The 22,583-nt window shown below is 40.2% G+C and overlaps 3 protein-coding genes across 5 annotated transcripts; 1 reads left to right on the top strand and 2 right to left on the bottom strand.

The window, feature by feature from the left end:
- Positions 1-318: 318 nt before the first annotated feature.
- crygn2 (crystallin, gamma N2) lies at positions 319-5,195 on the top strand. Its single transcript, XM_035414007.1, is given in 5 exon segments — positions 319-878; positions 880-951; positions 1,700-1,948; positions 2,964-3,109; positions 4,780-5,195. Coding segments are annotated over 5 exon segments (654 nt in total). The 5' UTR covers positions 319-827; the 3' UTR covers positions 4,916-5,195.
- A 1,274-nt stretch (positions 5,196-6,469) lies between these two features.
- On the bottom strand, positions 6,470-22,139 carry LOC118225520 (NEDD8 ultimate buster 1-like). 3 transcript variants are annotated; one of them, XM_035414004.1, is made up of 16 exons: positions 21,979-22,139; positions 21,618-21,739; positions 20,620-20,787; positions 20,295-20,359; positions 20,064-20,128; positions 19,806-19,973; positions 19,442-19,530; positions 19,218-19,324; positions 18,826-19,012; positions 18,096-18,203; positions 17,556-17,708; positions 17,042-17,188; positions 16,871-16,963; positions 16,283-16,460; positions 15,784-15,956; positions 6,470-7,211 (listed from the first exon to the last, which is right to left on the bottom strand). In XM_035414004.1, the coding sequence occupies exons 2-15, from the start codon at positions 21,729-21,731 to the stop codon at positions 15,784-15,786; spliced, it is 1,815 nt and encodes a 604-aa protein (XP_035269895.1). In that variant the 5' UTR covers positions 21,732-21,739; positions 21,979-22,139; the 3' UTR covers positions 6,470-7,211. The 3 variants fall into 3 exon arrangements, with proteins under 3 accessions (XP_035269895.1, XP_035269894.1, XP_035269896.1); XM_035414003.1 differs by lacking the exon at positions 6,470-7,211 and having other exon boundaries at positions 15,062-15,956; XM_035414005.1 differs by lacking the exon at positions 6,470-7,211 and having other exon boundaries at positions 15,062-15,956; positions 21,618-21,736; positions 21,979-22,134.
- LOC118225232 (NEDD8 ultimate buster 1-like) lies at positions 7,212-14,337 on the bottom strand. Its single transcript, XM_035413348.1, has 15 exons — positions 14,071-14,337; positions 12,810-12,928; positions 11,810-11,977; positions 11,478-11,542; positions 11,247-11,311; positions 10,989-11,156; positions 10,625-10,713; positions 10,401-10,507; positions 10,003-10,189; positions 9,266-9,373; positions 8,750-8,902; positions 8,246-8,392; positions 8,073-8,165; positions 7,719-7,863; positions 7,212-7,390 (listed from the first exon to the last, which is right to left on the bottom strand). Exons 2-15 carry the CDS (start codon positions 12,921-12,923, stop codon positions 7,212-7,214), a joined length of 1,788 nt encoding a protein of 595 aa, XP_035269239.1. The 5' UTR covers positions 12,924-12,928; positions 14,071-14,337.
- Positions 22,140-22,583: the final 444 nt, after the last annotated feature.

The following is a 22,583-nucleotide window of genomic DNA, read 5'->3' as shown; positions in this document are numbered from 1 at the left end:
CACGTAGCCTGTGGTGCACTTTTACTGACACAGTCAAAGTAATGTGGCCCTATTCAAGGGAATGATTCCTGTTCCATTTATTGAATTTGGATTTGGTTCAAAAGCACCCACCCTGACCACTTCTTCACACAGTCGCAGATCGCCTGAAGATGAGCTCAGAAGGACCTGCTACTTTTAACAACCCACAGGTGGAACTTCCTGTCAGAAACTGCCACAAATATAAGCAAGTTGTGGAAATTATATCCAATTGGTAATTAAGGTCAGATTATTGATATAGGTCAAATGGACAAAAAACATGCTTGTAAGAAGCAGCGTCAGATCATTTTTACTAGGCCATTATCCAGCTTACTGTATACATTTTATTTTTTACATCTAACTTATTAAAGAGTACAACTGGAGTTCCCCACCCTGGATTCAAACCTGCAACCCTCTTGTTACAAGTCCATTTTCCTACACCTACAATGCCACTAAGAAACCTGATACAGGTGCTCTTAATTCTCAGGCGTCCTCTCTCCTGCTTTATCTCTGCAGTGGTAAATGCAGCTGGACTAGACTGCTGGTACTGCTATTGCTCGTTGCTACCTCTGATATGACACCACGTCTGCCATGTTGTGTGTGCTGAGCCCAAGTTGGCAGGAGAGTGCCGGATAAGAGAAGCATGTGCAAAATAGGCCCGCAAAACTCCGTCCAAGCATAATCCTTTGTCCCATCTCTCTGGCCCTGAAACGCAAATTCCAGAATCAGCAGTGACAAATGTAAGGGAAACTGTCCATGAAGCAAAACCTCTAAACCCTCCATTGTTAAGTCTTTGTTGGGTTAGCCTCGCGATGCTACGGAACCCTCCCCCAGCCATATATATTGGGCTGTCCAACTTTTTCCACTGTCACACTGTCTCACTTGTGGCTCGGTTTGGACAGCATCCGGGGGAAAATGTCGCAGTACTCAGGAAAGGTAAGTACCCAGGCTACCCCACTGTCTTTGCTATCAACGAGTACGTCCAACCCTAAGGATATGGGTCCTGATGCGGGAGACACTGCAGTATGCTGGGGACATTGCTGTTGCTATGGACTGTTGACACGGATACATATAATAATTTGCATATGATATCCACCCCCACAGTATCCTATAATGTTCATCACAAGAACTCTGGATGCTTCTTCACCAAGTTACCAGTTTAATGGAAACAACACTTCAAAGGAATGAGCAATTTTGAATGGATTTAAAATCAGCTGTATATTTCTGAACACGTAGGAATTAGCACTCTTTAGGATTTTCACTTTCAAACCAATGAAGAATCTTGTAGTTTTCAGCTGAAAAATTTGAAGAAGTTAATACAGAACAGATACAGTACATGTATGAGTTTGAAGAATTGGAGATCAGTAAGAGGCAAAAGGCCTATTAAATTGATGGATGCAGGGTTTTATTTTGAAGCTTATTTGTAGTGATATAGCCCAAAAACCAATATATCCAGAGCAGACAAAAAAGACAAACAATGGTAGCAATGTTTTGTTTAAATAAATGAGCCATGCCACTGTCCACTGTCCTTATATATAGACGCAGTATCCCTAGCATAGTGCTAAGGGCATCACAGGGCACTAGATCGTGCTACTATGAATGCTCATATACACTTTTGTGCCCTCGCTGAAATACGTATCCAAACACCACTGCTGTAATTGGCTTTTGACGTCTCTTCACCCAGATTATGTTTTACGAGGGGAAGTGCTTCACGGGGCGGAAGCTGGAGGTCTTTGGCGACTGCGATAACTTCCAGGACCGGGGCTTCATGAACCGCGTCAACTCCATCCGCGTGGAGAGCGGGGCCTGGAACTGCTACGATCACCCCGACTTCAAGGGCCAGCAGTACATCCTGGAGCGCGGCGAGTACCCCGAGTTCCAGCGCTGGAACGCCCACAATGACCACATGGGCTCTTGCAAACCCATCAGGATGGTGAGGCCTGGGAGGAAGCACTGAAGGGGTTTTTGTTGCCGGCAGGATTCACCAAAATATAAATGCATCTCTTTGCCTGAATTGGATTATTGCTGCTTTACTCTTCCTATTTTTAGTAGCCTTGGGATGCGTACAAAATAAGTACTAGACTGTTTTGTCCTTAAATTAACATAATTACGCAAATGAATTTCAGAGATCATCAAACTCACAATGATATGTGATTACCACAGAAATACCTAACAGTCCACACTGTTCATGACAGCTGTTCATTGGAACACATTTAAAAAAATTTTGGCTGTGGTCACTGGGTCCTTTGTCATGTTTAAGAAGTTTCACTAAAATATGATAAATATCTGATGACTTAATGTAGGTTGTGGAGAACAGTGCCATCTGCCAGGAAAGTTCATTTCAGCTTAATTTTGGAATAACTTATGAGAAATTAACTAAATGGAGAATCATTGTGCATGCATACACAATCCATAATGACTTAATTATACAGTAGGAGAGCAACAGGGCCTGCATTAATTTGACAGGAATAGAGTGAAGGTCCATATTTAGCCACTAAGTGGACAGGCTTAATTATTTTTAGAGGAGTGGTTCATGTAGTTCTGTCAAATTGAATGAGCATAGTGGAGAGTTTATTTTTTAAGTGTTCCTTGACATAATCAGATGACTGCAGTTGTAAGAAAAGTTCAAAAGCAGAGAGTGGATACATATTTTTCTTAACAAACTACATATGTACACAGTTTTGCATTATAAATATGAATCATGCAGTTCCTTCCAGTTTTGTATATATACCAAGGAATGAATACTCCTTTATTCATTCATCCAAGAACCAATAAAACTATTCTCATGGGTTAAGCAAATTTACTGAACTGGTTTATCTCTACACTGACATTGGTTATCAAGCCCATTGAGATACCTGCATTGAGTTTCCAGTACAGTCAATGTGCAGTTACCAACTTCTGTGAATTGCCTGTATGGTAGGCCCCTGACAACGGTTTCTTTTGATCAGCACGGTGAGAACTACAGAATGGAGCTGTTTGAGGGCTGCAACTTCTCTGGGCAGTGTGTGGAGCTGTGTGAAGACTGTCCCTTCCTGCAGAGCCGTGGCTTCAGCAAGAACTGCATCAATTCCATTAAAGTTTATGGTGACGGAGCGTAAGTACCCAATCTGGTTCCCCTTGTTGTATGTATCATATACTGTGTGCATATCAGCATTTTCTATGTTCAGCGTATTGGAAAATTCTCAAAATTCTCTTTGAAATAACTTTGGCAATGAAGAATGAGCAGGTTGGTAAGGGATATTGCTATCTCTGAGTCATTACTGAGGTATTAGATTATTTGCCAAAAGTTTAAAAGTGTACACTCTGTCTGGTGCAGCATGTTCCCCCTGGTTGATTAGAACACTCTGAGCCAGTATTCCAGCATGGTTCCCATTGCTTGTTTGGAATCATTTTTGGGCATGTGTCAACATAAATTACAGTGACTTCTAAAGTGATTTAGCAAAATTCACAGGCCATTCAATTTGTGAAAACAAATTCTCACAAAATGAATAACATGCAAGTGTCAGGGAATATACATGTGAAATCAGATGACATTGAGTTTGTCATTTAGATCAGGGCACTGGATGTTCCAATTTCAAAAAGTGAGACGAAATCTGAATACTTTTTCAGCATAGACATTAAGGTTGTTTTCCTGGGTTTAAATCCTGTAAATAAACTCATTAAATATGAGTGTGTGAGCGAATGGTGAGTGAATGGTGTGTGTGCCCTGCAATAGTGACTGCTTCTCGCCCAATGCCCACTGGAATAGGCTCCAGCACCTCCTGCGACCCTGTCCAGGATAAGTGGGGATAGACAATGGATGGATTTTATATATATATATATAATTTCAAGCCATCCAGATATCCACTACTTGCCCCTGCCATGTTCAATATTTGTGTCACATGAATATTTGTGTCTCCTATTTCCACAGACTTATGTTTCCCGCAATAAATATGATTAACTGCCCTGTGGCCAAGTGAGATACACAAATCAGGCATTAGTCATTCTGAATAATAAGTCCAAATTACAATTTCATTTGTTTATTCGTTAGGGACAATCCAATTTTGCATTGTGAAACAGGTAAAAACAAGAAACAGACGCTCTGTGACTAAAGATAATTTCCTAACCCTGTTCCCAGTTAGGCTTTTTTTCTTTTGTTTATGGATAACTTATTCACATACAGTGCATGCATGCATACAGGCAGACTATTGGCAGTACATCCAAGCTACACTCAGCTATAGTCCTTTCAGTCTTTGCATGCACCACAAACAGTATTGAAATCAATCCTCATATTACAAAGATATCTAAAAGCAATCACTGAAAGCAACCAACTATGTACAGTTGAAGTGAAAAGACTGGTTCCATTACACAGCCAGCAGATACACTGTGTATTGACACAAAAAAATCAGTTATGGGGAACTGAGAATTATTATTATTTAAAAGTATCTCTGTCGTATTGACTGTGCAACTGGAAAATAAAATAAAAATTAAAAAAAACTATTCAAGAAGTTCAGTAACATGGACAATGCCCATTTAAGGCATTCTCCAATAATTTGAGCGATGCAATTCTCATTTCCATTTCTTATGTAGAAGCTAGTAATTTCCTGGTCAATACAGAGTTGCTCTCTGCAACCCCTCTTCGATGCATGGAATTTGAAAATGTACTTGAATGTACTTGAATGTACTGCCTGTATTATGGGCACGGATGCCATTTTATGCTACAAACAATCCGTCTGGGGGAGTTTACACTGAGTTCTATCCAGTGTCTGTTATTTCTGTCAACAGCTGGGTAATGTATGAGGAGCCTAACTTCCGGGGACGCATGTACATCGTGGAGAGAGGAAACTACTGCAGTCACACAGAATGGCAGGGCCAGAACGCCAACATCCAGTCCATCCGCCGGGTGGTCAACTACTTTTAAACCCTGCCACGTGGAACGGACTGTGCCTTTTACCTTAAACTCGGTGAAAATGTAAAACAAAAAAATGACTAAATAATATTTTATCAAACGCTGGAATGTTTCTTTGTGTTACAAGCCCATTAATAAATTTTATTAAAGAAATTGCTTGCCATGGATAAACTCAATTCAAGAAGCCATCTTTTATAAATTCATATATATTTTTAGAACTGCAATGCTATGACAGCAAAACTGGATAAAAGTAATGAAAATGACTCGATTGCTGGGATTTTTTATGACACATTTGTGCACAGATGGATTGTACCTATTAATATTGCGACTTCAGCCATGTCATCCTTATGGAAATATACTTGTGCTGCACACATTCTGATCGTAATACAAATAAAGCTCATTCAATACATAACGAATGTTACAGTGACATCATCATGGTCATTATCAAACCATTCATTTGGTTTAGGTTTATTGAAAGACAATGCAAAACATTTTCCATGGTGAATTAAAAAGTATAGTTAATAGCCAATAAAAAATAAGTTGAAAACATGCTGTGAAATTATATTTTATATGTATTACATATCAAATTATATGGTTGATATAAATTAATGGTCGTAGTGAAGTGACTGCATGAATCAAATATGAAGCATCTGTATTAAACCTCAGGTGCTCATGTATCTTAGCCACCCATTTTGTTATACTGCATAAGGCCGCTTATATGTGCCTAGGTTTATAAAGATTTATAAGATTTATAAAGTGATATTATATGTTTTCGTTACAAATCCAGAAAAAGTACTGGATTCTCTCATACTGAAAACTGGCACAACATAAGCAGTTTCAAAACTTTTTTGTGGACTGGATTGAAATACTGATTTAAAGGTGTTTCTACGCCATTTCCGGTTCTGTGAGGCAATAAGCAAAGTTTGAACAGACGGTCATTCTTTTGCTGACCCTTCACACTGTATTTATATGACTCTCTTCTGGCACTTCACAGCTCCCAGTGGCTTGCAAGTATTTAAACGTAAAACTTCATATCTCATAAACTACTTGTACAAACAAATTTTGTACAAAGCCACACCTGTACAGATGTTAGTTGTTTAAATAGTCTGGGAATATTGTCTCACTGCAGAAATGCATTAAAAACAGGGACGCAACCATTCTCTGCCTCAATTATTCATTAATTCACCTTCCATACATTTGAATGTATGTTACCAGATATGAGATATTATGATCTTGATATAAATATTCCCAACTAAAACTTTTTTTTTTTTAAATTTCAATAGGATATTTATATGATGTTTCATTGTTTACATAAACAGTTATTACCTATGCTTCAAAGCAGATCTTCTGAGGAAAAGAAGCCCAGAAAGACATCTGAAATCAGCTGCATTGAACACCCCTATTGGATCCCCTTTCACCCCAATGTCATGTTGCAGAAGTGTCAAGGAAGGTGTCAATTTGTCAATAATAAAAAAAAGTTATTACGAATGTATTATTTGTACCGAGCAGATGGATCCACACAAAACACAAAAATTAAAATTGTATAATAGATGGACCATCAAACTTAACGAAATTGAAGTATTTATTGCATGTCCAGCAAAACAGTTTTGAAAGAAGCTGTCAACGATTTAGGTGAAACAGAGGTGACCTGAACTTGTAATTTGACAGTATAGAATGCGCCATTACAGCAAGGACTGCATATGAAATCAAATATCCTTCAGTAAAACAGAAAAAGCCCAGACATTTAGAAAATTAAAAGACTGAAATAAAAAGGCAACCTGCAACCTTTGTAGGTAATTTTGCAGCTGCAAAAGCCTCAACTTCATAATTTAAATGAAAAAAAGTTGTCTTTCTAAATGATTAATGTATGGGTTTCAGGTTAGAGGCAAACATAAATCAAATATATAAACATACCTAGTATGGGAGAAATACTGGAGACATTTCACAGCGTAATAACTGGCATGAGAAAAATAGAAATTGACAGTAGAGTAAAGCTTGCTGGAGTAAAGTGCATTTCCAAACATGCCACAAAACTTGCAGCATAAAAAATTAGTATCAAACTCAGTTCCAGGAGAGTGAGATTTATTTGTTAGTCTGTTTTTGCTAATAAATCTATGGTTTATTATTTATGCCCTAAGATCCAGATTTATTTACACATCAAGATCCAGACAAATGCTGTCTAGAAAGCATTTATAATACTTAAATAACTGATAATTAAATGTGTCAATTAAGCCAAATCCACATATGATACCATCTGATGAGAACAGAGTTTGACAAGCCGGTACATTTGAAAAGGACTGGGCGATATTTAGCTGGAATAATAATAATAATAATAAAGCTCGCGGTATGACTTCATCTGAGAGATGACTTCACTCTCCTCCTCCAGAGTGAGGTCCAGGTAGTCTTCCTCGTGTTTGGGGATGTCTTCCAGAACTTTTTTCACCAGGTCTACATCCAAGGGGTCCTCCTCTGTGCTCCCCCCGGAGCCTGCAACAAAAGCAAAGGCTGCCGCACGTGTGTCTCCATAGCAACAGGCAGTAGACGGAGAGCGAGGTTTGATGACTACTACGAAATGAAATTGCCCTCAAAGTCATTTAATGCTTGAAATACTCTAACCTATGAATGAAACCAAAGGCTACAACCATATCACTGAAACCAGAACATTTTATTGGATTTGAAAAGGTATTGCATTAAAATGGCTTGGCATCACACATTTAATTATTAATTTTTTAACTTGCTGGTGAGCCTTTGGATCTATGCAAATCTGAAAAACTGCTAGCAGGATTCCAGAACATGAGCAGGAAATGGGACCCACCTGCGGACTCTGAGGAGGTGCTGGGCTCCTCGGACAGGGAGGACGGGGGGGAGGGGGAGAGGAGCTCTGGAGGCAGGGATCCCTGGTTCAGTATCACCTGGGAGGCTAGCTGGACGTTGCCCCTGGTCTCAACACACGGCTCCATCTATAAGTGTGTATCAAGTCCATCTAAAATTAAAACTGGTGTATTTTGTCTTCACATTAAGAGTTACAAACAACCCCATTCCCAAGGTCCACATCTCTGAGGTTTTACTGTCATTCTGGAAGACAGGTAACAAAGATGCAAGATAATGAACTTACAATTTCACACTGTTCTCTTTTTCTAAAGAGCTAATGAACGCAGCCACCTCGTACCTGCAGAATTTTGGCTTCCCTGTCGGGGTCAGAGTCGGCAGTCCCAGAGTTGTTGCTGGTGGCCACGGAGGGCCGGCAGGTATCTAGAAGAATCTGTTGAGAAAGGTCATTAACTTCCTGCTTCCTGCTCACAGTTTCCTGCTGCTGGGATTGTTCTGGCGGAAGCCACTCACCACAAATGCCCTGTCCATGTCTCCGTCGGTCTGGTTGAGCGCTTTGGCAGCGTCTTTCTTGGAGTAGCCCAGCTGCACGAGGGTGTCGATGGCCTCTAGGCGCCGTCTCCTCTTTTCTCTCTCCCTCTGTTTCATCTCCTCCTTTTCCTGTACGACACAAGCATCCATCGCCATCTTATCGCACATGATTTCCATACTAACAGAGCTATATACAATCTTGGAGGGGAAAAAAAAGCTGACACGCTGAATAATCATTTTAGAAAGCTGCGCTTCTCTGGATCAACAGTAACCCAAAAATGTCCATTTGCACTGATATTTGGCAAACAAGAGGTCAGGTGGTTGGATAAAAGAACAGAAGACAATGCGGTTCCCCTGGACTGGATTAGATACACCACTAATGCTACGTAGTAAGAACAGCAGGACACCAGAACGCCTTCCACGCTGTGCTGAACAGAGGGTGTTTGTGGAGCTGGGGAGGGGGGGGGGTGGACTTTGCGTAGCTACCATTCTCCTCTGATTGATGTGCAGGACGGCGTCGTCCATGTTCCCATGGCAGGCCCGCAGGCCCAGGCGTGCCTCCTGCTCCGTGTACCCCAGGCTCATCAGCTGCGTCATCTTACCGGGGTCCAAGCAGAGCCTATGGTACAGATCCTCCGCCTGCGGCATGAGCCCCAGCACTCAGGTAAGCACCCCGCAGCCACAAGTTCTCACACAAACCTCCCTGCGTACACTGCGCTGAAAAACAATGCTTCTCTGGATAAAGCAAAATTTTTTTACTTCAGTCTGTTACACCTATATTTCTTAGGTTTTATCAATTGAAAATATTTACATTCATTCAAAATTGATGAGAGTTGAGAAAACCTAAACAGTAGGTGAAATTAATCAAAGTAAGAATGTTAGATTTATCCAATGAGGTGCACTGTACATTCAAATGAACCAAAACATTTTCAGTTGAGAAAACCTAATCTTTGATTTATCCAATGCAACCAATGTGGTCTCCGTCACTTTAGGGGAAATTACCTTTGTTAATGTCTGAGCTGCTTGTTTCTCCTTGCCGTCCAGGTATGACAGCAAACTCTGTAGCAGGTAGAGTCTCAGGAAAAGCACTTCTTCGCATCCAGTGTTCCCCTGCAGATCGCAAAAAAAAACTCATTATTGCACACAAATGAACTCAAATTTAGGTGGAATCAAAATCTATGACCGCTGCATTAATCCCATTACAAAGATCCCCCGCAACACTAACAGGAAAAAGATATGGAATGACATGTCAAAGAAAATGAAGCTCCACACTTTTGTGTGCCCTTCTGACACATGATACCTCCTTACTGTTGGTCTCCATACATTAAGAAAGCAGTTGATGGTGTTTTATTATACATGTCAATCTACTGTTGTTTTGCTTGCGTATGGATAAATTGAAAACTGCCGAATATATCAATTCAACTTGTGTGCAGTGTACCAGGTGACAAATGGTCTAGTTGTTTGCTTAAAGTATGTTCTGTTTGACATACCATCCAGGTTTACTTTCCCTTTTATTTTCGTTTAGGATAACTCATTTTTAGAGAGTCACAATTAACCACTAAGTGTATGATCAGTCAGATGATAGAGTGACTCCAGTGGCTTTGGAGACCCCATGAGGATAATGACTGTCATGCACGTTTAAATACCTGTGGGTCATGTGTTACAGAAAAACGTTGACCTCAGATATGACGTTCACACTGATCCAAAACAAATTTCAAATGCTTGTTCCATTCACAAACCTTGATTAGCCGGAGCCTCTCGTGCTGCTCTCCGTAGCACTTGAGGAAGCACTGCTCAGCTTTCTGCAGCCTCTGCTTGCCGTCATCCAGGCAGGAAAGGGCCTCGAGCGCTCGGTAGCACCACACGATGTCCAGCTGCAGCACTGCATAATTATCCACCGTGTTGAGCAGCGTGGAGTCACACTTACTGTGTAAGATTTGAAGGCCAATGAGTAACATGTGACCGTGACAACTTAAGGGCGTCAATGACTTCAGTTTACTGCATGAATCCTATTTGCAGCATAATTTAGCACATTTTTGAATTTAGCAGTTAGACTTCTGCCTTCATTCTAAAATTGCACCCACCATTAATAATTCAACAAGATATTTCAGGTTGAGTGCAACACTCCGGTTCTCACCCAAACTGATCATTGGCTTCCAGCAAATGACACAGTGCCACATCGTACTCCTTCCTCTTCATTAACGCTCTGCCTTTCTCGTGAAAGCCCATGGCCAAGATCAGAGCCTGCAGAGAGTAACCCACTAAATCTTCAAGCAAACAACACGCCCTCTAATGCTGTGGGGTTCCATTAACATCTGCAGGAAGTCTGCCTAATTGGACCACGCTTGTTATTAGGCATACCTTTTTCTCACTGGATGGGATTTTGAGGGGGTTGCCTTTCTGGTCGGCGATTTCCAAAAATGGAGTGGTTTCTGGGTCATCGCTTCCATCTAGAAATGAATGAAAAGTATGAAAGCTATTAGACAAACAATTAAAACAGTGTGTAATGAATCTGGTTTTCAAGGCTTATGTGGGCTAGTCCTTCAGTCTGAATGAGAAATTTCACACTGCAAAATACATATCTGCCAAGTGAATGAAACTTCAACTCTTCAGGCCTTGTAATAACAACCTTGTGCTACCAGCATATTTCCGGTAAAGTAACCAATCAACCACAATGTTGGACAAAATAGGGTTATCAAAGGAGGTGAGGAGATTCAAAACTCACCTCTCTCTGACAGAATCTGGAACCCCTTCTCAGTTCTCTTCACACTCTCATTCTGAGACCTTTTCTTCTCCTCTTCCTCCTTCATCAATTGTTTTCTCTCCGGCTCACTCACCTTCAGGACCATCACCATGTCATTGTGCTTCACATTCTGCTCATCAAGTCTTTTATCTGTTTGAAAGCACAGGGCTTCAGCAAAAGTTTGCCAGAAATTATAAACTTGGACAATCCAGTTAATACATTATTTTAAACAACACATACCTGGGTTCAGTATCTTGCCATTCAAAATTAACTTGATATATTTGAGTCCATATTTTTCATATATCCTAAAAAATGACAACCATTTTGTTAGATTTACATCTGTAACTGCTTGATAATTTTATTTAGTGAAAACAACAGGAAAATGATTTCAGACACACACAAGTGTGTACACCCACACATACATCGCACAAATATTATATACCAATATTATACACCAGTCTTATTACTTACTCATTCATCACTTCTTTTACGGTAATATCCAGTTTGGTCTCCAAGTAATTATTTCTCTTTGTATCCTGAAAGTATAGGAAGAGTCATTTTAAGAAAACATTAAATGTGATCTTCTTGTCTCTTTCCCCCCCCTCAAATATCTGGCATTTCAATATGCATACACAACTAGGCTAATGATGGTGAGATGTATGTCCACTTTTGATGAACATATTGGCTCTGCACTGGCTGGACTTTGGTAATGAGAAATGAAAAATATGAGTCCAGGCCATCACAGATCGATGAATGCACAAAATGCCAGAAAATCCCCGCTGACAGCAGTAGTGATCCAATACCTTTCTGAAGACCTTGGGAAGATTGAGCTCCAGTGTAGCCACGCATGTTTCTTTGTAGGCGTTATTACCCGCTCCTCTCTTGACAGCCTGGGACCGGACTGACACCAAAGCACTCTCCACATCAGAGACAGAAAAACCCAGGAGGGAAGCATATGTGCTTGCAAGTTCCTATAACCATGCGCAGGATAAAGGTGTGTTTATTAATATGTCAAAAGCAGAGGAAAATTCAAAAACTCAATATTATTTTGCCCAGCCTTTTACAGGGCTATTGGAAAATCCTGTAATTTCAGAGGGTTTGGTGGTTCAAACTTGACAATAGCTTAAAGTATTACAGCATTCATGTACCTGAGTTTTGTTCATATCTGAAACTGAAACTGTAAGATTGAATTGTAGGTTGGTTGGCGGGTAGGTAGGTAGGGCAGGTCTATAGTCCGCATTTACTTGAAGCACATTTGTCACAGTTGTAATGCGACATTTTCCACTGTAGGCTGTCCTGTAGTTGACTTCTCTATCAGAGATCGATTAAATTAGTAACGGAATATAGGCCACATCATATGTATTACCATTAAATCTGCCGTAATTTCTTCGTGACCGAAAAATGTCGGTAGATGGAGATAAAAGCGTGTATTGTGTTCTACATTTTTCTTACTGCAACATCTTCGCATGTTGAAATTATTGACAGCTGGCTATTTAAATTCGTGGACATGTTAGTTAATTGGTCACGGTTCCACTTATCGTTTTGGAAATGCTACGCAAATTATGTATTCACTATTCAAGTTATGATATCACAATATCAAACAACCAGCATATGGAACAAAGCAGATACTGTAACTAGCTGGCTAGCAGGGAAAATCCAGACCCGTACTCACGAAGCACATACAATGTGACTCCAGGACCAGGGCTAAGAAAACTATACGTTAGCTAGGTTAATTTGGTAAAAAAAATGCCTTGCAAAATAAGTAAGCCAGCTAACCAGCCATCTACAAGTCATCTAATTTACCTTCATAGACTGCTGTCCTGCCTCGTAGTCCGTTGTGAAGGGGGGATTACAAAGTTGAATCTTCTGTTGTTTTAGAAGTGTTTTCAGCTTTGACTGGATATGTTCTTCTGCCATTTCAACTGCTGAAGGTGAGGTGAGATGGACGAAGGAAAATAAGTAAAATCTAACTCGCCAAAAAAAGAAACTGAAACTGGAACCATGTCACTGTTAGGGGAATTCCTAAAGTAGAAGATGTAGGAAAATTTTGAGACTCCCCATGATTGAGATGACGTCACATGTTAAAGTTAAAGGTATTCCCATCAATGTTGATCAAACTGGTTCCTCCAAACGCTGATGCTTCATGATAAAAATATATCACATGTATAACTATACACTCATATAATCAATATGTAATCCAATAAACCTATATCAGTAGTTGCAGCTAAGCTTATGGAAACGCAAGAAACCACAGTATCCACTGTAGAAAAAAAGCAAACGCAGAAGGCTTAAAAAAACCATACTTACTCAGCAGAAAACTATTGCCAAGTAAAAATGCTAGAAGGCGAATATTTTTCCAAAACTACCACAACGTTATTCCCAAGTAAAAATGCTAGAAGGGAATATTTTTCCATTACTAACAAAACGCTACTGAAGTACTAGAAGTACATTTTTACAGTGACCCTTATGTAAACTGAATATATATGGAAAATTACAGGAGGCTATAAATCCTGTAACTTGTATGCTTAAAGAAACATTACAGAATAAAGACTAACATTTGTTTAAGGGAAAGTTGGGGTAACATTCCACAATAACGTTATCATCTAAAGAACAGAAAATCATTGTGGTGCCAAGAAGGTCAGGCCGACCCAAGAGCAGAAAATCAAAATCATTGTGGTGCCAAGAAGACCAGATGGCTGGTATTTTTAGAAATGTGTTAAGGGGAGTTGTGGGGTACATTTGTGTATAAAATATATGTGAAACTGACAATCGAGGTTCAATTCTGCAGAGTTGATCCGGCTTTGTGCACCTGTGAAAATAAAGTCTAACTTTTCTGAAGAGCTTGCTGCTGTGGTGTCTTTTCCCTCGTGAAGTAGTTTTCTACAAATTAATGATTGGACTTTGAATTCTGTCGGTTCCTAGACACGACAAAGGATGCAGCAGTAACGATAAATGACCTAATTTACCACCGTCAGGCAGCTAAAACAAATACATCTGACTTGCTAAAAATCAAGCTAACAAAACATCTTTCGACATTACTTTGTAAAACTCTATATGACATTACCTTCAGTTGTGTTCAAGGAAGTTCAATAATTAAAAGTAAATGCAACTTAGCTAATGTTTGCCAGAAACTTCACTCAGCTAATGTATATTCGTCTGTGTCATTGGTCTGTGTGCTCGCAATCAGTATGATTGTTATTATATTTCTTCCCTGACTTCCTGACTACTATATGTGCCTATATTTATAAAGTACAAGTGATATTATATGTTTTCGTTACAAATCCAGAAAAAGTACTGGATTCTCTCATACTGAAAACTGGCACAACATAAGCAGTTTCAAATCAACTTTTTTGTGGACTGGACTGAAATACTGATGTGTTTCTATGCCATTTCCGGTTCTGTGAGGCAATAAGCAAAGTTCGAACAGAAGGTCATTCTTTTGCTGACCCTTCACACTGTATTTATATGACTCTCTTCTGGCACTTCACAGCTCCCAGTGGCTTGCAAGTATTTAAACGTAAAACTTAATATCTCATAAACTACTTGTACAAACAAATTCTGTACAAAGATACATCTGTACAAATGTACTTAAATAATCTGGGAATATTGTCTCACTGCAGAAATGCATTAAAAACAGGGACGCAACGATTCTCTGCCTCAATTATTCATTAATTCACCTTCAATACATTTGAATGTATGTTACCAGATATGAGATATTATGATCTTGATATAAATATTCCCAACTAAAACTTAAAAAAAAAAAATTTCAATAGGATATTTATATGATGTTTCATTGTTTACATAAACAGTTATTACCTGTGCTTCAAAGCAGATCTTCTGAGGAAAAGAAGCCCAGAAAGACATCTGAAATCAGCTGCATTGAACACCCCTATTGGACCCCCTTTCATAGCCCAATGTCATGTTGCAGAAGTGTCAAGGAAGGTGTCAATTTGTCAATAATTTTAAAAAAAGTTATTACGAATGTATTATTTGTACCGAGCAGATGGATCCACACAAAACACAAAAATTAAAATCGTATAATAGATGGACCATCAAACTTAACAAAATTGAAGTATTTATTGCATGTCCAGCAAAACAGTTTTGAAAGAAGCTGTCAACGATTTAGGTGAAACGGAGGTGACCTGAACTTGTCATTTGACAGTATAGAATGCGCCATTACAGCAAGGACTGCATATGAAATCAAATATCCTTCAGTAAAACAGAAAAAGCCCAGACATTTCGAAAATTAAAAGACTGAAATAAAAAGGCAACTTGCAACCTTTGTAGGTCATTTTGCAGCTGCAAAAGCCTCAACTTCATAATTTAAATGAAAAAAAGTTGTCTTTCTAAATGATTAATGTATGGGTTTCAGGTTAGAGGCAAACATAAATCAAATATATAAACATACCTAGTATGGGAGAAATACTGGAGCCATTTCACAGCGTAATAACTAGCGTGCTAAGCTTGCTGGAGTAAAGTGCATTTCCAAACATGCCACAAAACTTGCAGCATAAAAAATTAGTATCAAACTCAGTTCCAGGAGAGTGAGATTTATTTGTTAGTTTGTTTTTGCTAACAAATCTATGGTTTATTATTTATGCCCTAAGATCCAGATTTATTTACACGTCAAGATCCAGGCAATTGCTGTCTAGAAAGCATTTATAATACTTAAATAACTGATAATTAAATGTGTCAATTAAGCCAAATCCACATATGATACCATCTGAAGAGAACAGAGTTTGACAAGCCGGTACATTTGAAAAGGACTGGGTGATATTTAGCTGGATGACGCGTAATAAAGCTCGAGGTACGACTTCATCTGAGCGATGACTTCGCTCTCCTCCTCCAGAGTGAGGTCCAGGTAGTCTTCCTCGTGTCTGGGGATGTCTTCCAGAACTTCGTTCACCAGGTCTACATCCATGGGGTCCTCCTCTGTGCTCCCCCCGGAGCCTGCAACAAAAGCAAAGGCTGCCGCACGTGTGTCTCCATAGCAACAGGCAATAGAAGGAGAGCGAGGTTTGATGACTACTACGAAATGAAATTGCCCTCAAAGTCATTTCATGCTTGAAATACTCTAACCTAAGAATGAAACCAAAGGCTACAACCATCACTGAAACCAGAACATTTTCTTGGATTTGAAAAGGTATTGCATTAAAATGGCTTGGCATCACACATTTCATTATTTATTTTTTAACTTGCTGGTGAGCCTTTGGATCTATGCAAATCTGAAAAACTGCTAGCAGGATTCCAGAACATGAGCAGGAAATGGGACCCACCTGCAGACTCTGAGGAGGTGCTGGGCTCCTCGGACAGGGAGGACGGGGGGGAGGGGGAGAGGAGCTCTGGAGGCAGGGATCCCTGGTTCAGTATCACCTGGGAGGCTAGCTGGACGTTGCCCCTGGTCTGTCTGAGAGCAGCTTCAACGACCTCCCTCTCAAAGCCAAGATATATCAACTGGAACATAGTGGTACAGACAATCCTCTAAGATAGGAACCTCGCAGTTAGACTCCAAAACTCAATTACGCATTTTCAAGCTCCTTAGTGTAGACTACATACTCTCCTTGTTATTAACATAAAATGGTTAATATAAATAAATGAATAAAATGAAAATGAATGGCAATTTGGAAAACCAACACACGGCTCCATCTATAAGTGTGTATCAAGTCCATCTAAAATTAAAACTGGTGTATTTTGTCTTCACATTAAGAGTTACAAACAACCCCATTCCCAAGGTCCACATCTCTGAGGTTTTACTGTCATTCTGGAAGACAGGTAACAAAGATGAAAGATAATGAACTTGCAATTTCACACTGTTCTCTTTTTCTAAAGAGCAACAAGACCGTATGAACGCAGCCACCTCGTACCTGCAGAATTTTGGCTTCCCTGTCGGGGTCAGAGTCGGCACTCCCAGAGTTGTTGTTGGTGGCCACGGAGGGCCGGTAGGTATCTAGAAGAATCTGTTGAGAAAGGTCATTAACTTCCTGCTTCCTGCTCAGTTTCCTGCTGCTGGGATTGTTCTGGCGGAAGCCACTCACCTCAAATGCCCTGTCCATGTCTCCATCGGTCTGGTTGAGCGCTTTGGCAGCGTCTTTCTTGGAGTAGCCCATCTGCACGAGGGTGTCGATGGCCTCTAGGCGCCGTCTCCTCTTTTCTCTCTCCCTCTGTTTCATCTCCTCCTTTTCCTGTACGACACGAGCATCCATCGCCATCTTATCGCACATGATTTCCATACTAACAGAGCTATATACAATCTTGGAGGGGAAAAAAAAAACTGATAGGCTGAATAATCTTTTTAGAAAGCTGCGCTTCTCTGGATCAACAGTAACCCAAAAATGTCCATTTGCACTGATATTTGGCAAACAGGTGGTCAGGTGGTTGGATAAAAGAACAGAAGACAATGTGGTTCCCCTGGACTGGATTAGATGATACACCACTAATGCTATGTAGTAAGAACAGCAGGACACCAGAAACGCCTTCCACGCTGTGCTGAACAGAGGGTGTCTGTGGAGCTGGGGAGGGGGGGGGGGGGGGTGGACTTTGCGTAGCTACCATTCTCCTCTGACTGATGTGCAGGACGGCGTCGTCCATGTTCCCCTGGCAGGCCCGCAGGCCCAGGCGTGCCTCCTGCTCCGTGTACCCCAGGCTCATCAGCTGCGTCATCTTACCGGGGTCCAAGCAGAGCCTGTGGTACAGCTCCTCCACCTGCGGCATGAGCCCCAGCACTCAGGTAAGCACCCCGCAGCCACAAGTTCTCACACAAACCTCCCTGCGTACACCGCGCTGAAAAACAATGCTTCTCTGGATTTTAAAAATTTCACTTCAGTCGGTTACATCTATATTTCTTAGGTTTTCTCAATTGAAAATATTTACATTCATTCAAAATTGTTGAGAGTTGAGAAAACCTAAATAGTAGTAATTAATTAATCAAAGTAAGAATGTTAGATTTATCCAATGAGGTGCACTGTAGATTCAAATGAACCAAAACATTTTCAGTTGAGAAAACCTAAAAAATATGCCATAAATCGAAGTAAAAATCTTTTGTTTATCCAATGCAACCAATGTGGTCTCCGTCACTTTAGGGGAAATTACCTTTGTTAATGTCTGAGCTGCTTGTCTCTCCTTGCCGTCCAGGTATGACAGTAAACTCTGTAGCAGGTAGAGTCTCAGGAAAAGCACTTCTTCGCGTCCAGTGTTCCCCTGCAGATCGCAAAAAAACTCATTATTGCACACAAATGAACTCAAATTTAGAATCAAAATCTATGACCGCTGCTTTAATCCCATTACAAAGATCCCCCCAACACTAACAGGAAAAAGATATGGGATGACATGTCAAAGGAAATGAAGCTCCACACTTTTGTGTGCCCTTCTGACACATGATTCCTCCTTGCTGTTGGTCTCCATACATTAAGACAGCAGTTGATGGTGTTTTATTATACATGTCAATCTACTGTTGTTTTGCTTGTGTATGGATAAATTGAAAACTTCCGAATATATCAATTTGACTTGTGTGCAGTGTACCAGGTGACAAATGGTCTAGTTGTTTGCTTAAAGTATGTTCTGTTTGACATACCATCCAGGTTTACTTTCCCTTTTGCTTTCGTTTAGGATAACACATTTTTAGAGAGTCACAATTAACCACTAAGTGTATGATCAGTCAGATGATAGAGCGACTCCAGTGGCTTTGGAGACCCCATGAGGATAATGACTGTAATGCACATTTAAATACCTGTGGGTTATGTGTTACAGAAAAACGTTGACCTCAGATATGACGTTCACACTGATCCAAAACAAATTTCAAATGCTTGGTCCATTCACAAACCTTGATTAGCCGGAGCCTCTCGTGCTGCTCTCCGTAGCACTTGAGGAAGCACTGCTCAGCTTTCTGCAGCCTCTGCTTGCCGTCATCCAGGCAGGAAAGGGCCTCGAGCGCTCGGTAGCACCACACGATGTCCAGCTGCAGCACTGCATAATTATCCACCGTGTTGAGCAGCGTGGAGCCACACTTACTGTGTAAGATTTGGAGGCCAATGAGTAACATGTGACAACTTAAGGGCGTCAATGACCTCAGTTTACTGCATGAATCCTATTTGCAGCATAATTTAGCACATTTTAGAATTTAGCAGTTAGACTTCTGCCTTCATTCTAAAATTGCACCCACCATTAATAATTCAACAAGATATTTCAGGTTGAGCGCAACACTCCGGTTCTCACCCAAACTGATCATCAGCTTCCAGCAAATGACACAGTGCCGCATCGTACTCCTTCCTCTTCATTAACGCTCTGCCTTTCTCGTGAAAGCCCATGGCCAAGATCAGAGCCTGCAGAGAGTAACCCACTAAATCTTCAAGCAAACAACATGCCCTCTAATGCTGTGGGGTTCCATCAACATCTGCAGGAAGTCTACCTAATTGGACCACACTTGTTATTAGGCATACCTTTTTCTCACTGGATGGGATTTTGAGGGGGTTGCCTTTCTGGTCGGCGATTTCCAAAAATGGAGTGGTTTCTGGGTCATCGCTTCCATCTAGAAATGAATGAAAAGTATGAAAGCTATTAGACAAACAATTAAAACAGTGTGTAATGAATCTGGTTTTCAAGGCTTATGTGGGCTAGTCCTTCAGTCTGAATGAGAAATTTCACACTGCAAACTACATATCTGCCAAGTAAATGAAACTTCAACTCTTCAGGCCTCGTAATAACAACCTTGTGCTACCAGCACATTTCCGGTAAAGTAACCAATCAACCACAATGTTGGACAAAATAGGGTTATCAAAGGAGGTGAGGAGATTCAAAACTCACCTCTCTCTGACAGAATCTGGAACCCCTTCTCAGTTCTCTTCACACTCTCATTCTGAGACCTGTTCTTCTCCTCTTCCTCCTTCATCAATTGTTTTCTCTCCGGCTCACTCACCTTCAGGACCATCACCTTGTCATTGTGCTTCACATTCTGCTCATCAAGTCTTTGATCTGTTTGAAAGCACAGGGCTTCAGCAAAAATTTGCCAGAAATTATGAACTGGGACAATCCAGTTAATACATTATTTTAAACAACACATACCTGGGTTTAGTGTCTTGCCATTCAAAATTAACTTGATATATTTGAGTCCATATTTTTCATATATCCTAAAAAATGACAACCATTTTGTTAGATTTACATCTGTAACTGCTTGATAATTTTATTTAGTGAAAACAACAGGAAAATGATTTCAGACACACACAAGTGTGTACACCCACACATACATCGCACAAATATTATATACCAATATTATACACCAGTCTTATTACTTACTCCTTCATCACTTCTTTTACGGTAATATCCAGTTTGGTCTCCAAGTAATTCTTTCTCTTTGTATCCTGAAAGTATAGGAAGAGTCATTTTAAGAAAACATTAAATGTGATGTTCTTGTCTCCCCCCTCAAATATCTGGCATTTCAATATGCATACACAACTAGGCTAATGATGGTGAGATGTATGTCCACTTATGATGAACACATGGGCTCTGCAGAGCTGGACTTTGGTAATGAGAAATGCAAAATATGAGTCCAGGCCATCACAGAACGATGAATGCACAAAATGCCAGAAAATCCCCGCTGACAGCAGTAGTGGTCCAATACCTTTCTGAAGACCTTGGGAAGATTGAGCTCCAGTGTAGCCACGCATGTTTCTTTGTAGGTGTTATTACCCGCTCCTCTCTTGACAGCCTGGGACCGGACTGACTCCAAAGCACTCTCCACATCAGAGACAGAAAAACCCAGGAGGGAAGCATATGTGCTTGCAAGTTCCTATAACCATGCGCAGGATAAAGGTGTGTTTATTAATATGTCAAAAGCAGAGGAAAATTCAAAAACTCAATATTATTTTGCCCAGCCTTTTACAGGGCTATTGGAAAATCCTGTAAGTTCAGAGGGTTTAGTGGTTCAAACTTGACAATAGCTTAAAGCATTCATGTCCCTGAGTTTTGTTCATATCTGAAACTGAAACTGTAAGATTGAATTGTAGGTTGGTTGGCGGGTAGGTAGGTAGGGCAGGTCTATAGTCCGCATTTACTTGAAGCACATTTGTCACAGTTGTAATGCGACATTTTCCACTGTAGGCTGTCCTGTAGTTGACTTCTCTATCAGAGATCGATTAAATTAGTAACTGAATATAGGCCACATCATATGTATTGCCATGAAATCTGCCGTAAATTCTTCGTGACCGAAAAATGTCGGTAGATGGAGATAAAAGCGTGTATTGTGTGCTACATTTTTCTTACTGCAACATCTTCGCATGTTGAAATTATTGCCAGCTGGCTATTTAAATTCGTGGACATGTTAGTTAATTGGTCACGGTTCCACTTATCGTTTTGGAAATGCTACGCAAATTATGTATTCACTATTCAACTTATGATATCACAATATCAAAAAAACCAAAATATGGAACAAAGCAGATACTGTAACTAGCTGGCTAGCAGGGGAAATCCAGACCTGTACTCACGAAGCACATACAATGTGACTCCAGGACCAAGGCTAAGAAAACTATTTATACGTTAGCTAGGTTAATTTGGTAAAAAAAAATGCCTTGCAAAATAAGTAAGCCAGCTAACCAGCCATCTACAAGTCATCTAATTTACCTTCATAGACTGCTGTCCTGCCTCGTAGTCCGTTGTGAAGGGGGGATTCCAAAGTTGAATCTTCTGTTGTTTTAGAAGCGTTTTCAGCTTTGACTGGATATGTTCTTCTGCCATTTCAACTGCTGAAGGTGAGGTGAGATGGACGAAGGAAAATAATTAACATCTAACTCGCCAAAAAAGAAACTGAAACTGGAGCCATGTCACTGTCAGGGGAATTCCTAGAGTAGAAGGATGCAGCAGTAACGACAAATGACCTAATTTACCACCGCCAGGCAGCTAAAACAAATACATCTGACTTGCTAAAAATCCAGCTAACAAAACATCTTTCGACATTACTTTGTAAAACTGTATATGACATTACCTTCAGTTGTGTTCAAGGACGTTCAATAATTACAAGTAAATGCAACTTAGCTAATGTTTGCCAGAAACTTCAATCAGCTAACGTAGATAAATATTCGTCTGTGTCATTGGTCTGTCTGCTCGTAATCAGTACGACTGTTATTGTATTTCTTCCCTCACTTCCTGACTACGGAAAGTCAGTAGGTTCAATTAAACCTGCCTTCTTCGTGATTTCGTATATGTATTCCCGAGACGAAAACACTGATATTCTCCACTGTGAGAATAACAGCAATACCTTCTTATATATATATATAATATATATAATACAAAATGAATACACACCTGATGTGATTCTCTGCACTAATTTTCCATGTGCATGAAGTTACTTATAAAGAAAGATGAGGAAGAAAGCACACCTGGAGATCTGCCAGGTTCCACGCTGCACCAGTGATGTATTCTGTCACCAGTACACGTGCACATTTTAAACTTAACAGCCACAAGATGTCACTGCGATTCTACAGATATGATTTCTGTTACCAAATGTTACCAAAAATTGCTGGAATGGCTAATGCTTCCTATTTTTTGATATACATCCATCCATCTATACCTGCTTATCCTGGGCATGGT

The sequence above is a fragment of the Anguilla anguilla genome, chromosome 4, assembly GCF_013347855.1.
Source record: "Anguilla anguilla isolate fAngAng1 chromosome 4, fAngAng1.pri, whole genome shotgun sequence".
Classification (NCBI taxonomy): Eukaryota; Metazoa; Chordata; class Actinopteri; order Anguilliformes; family Anguillidae; genus Anguilla; species Anguilla anguilla.
Note: the sequence above shows the minus strand (reverse complement) of the source record. Positions and strands in the feature narration are given on the sequence as shown.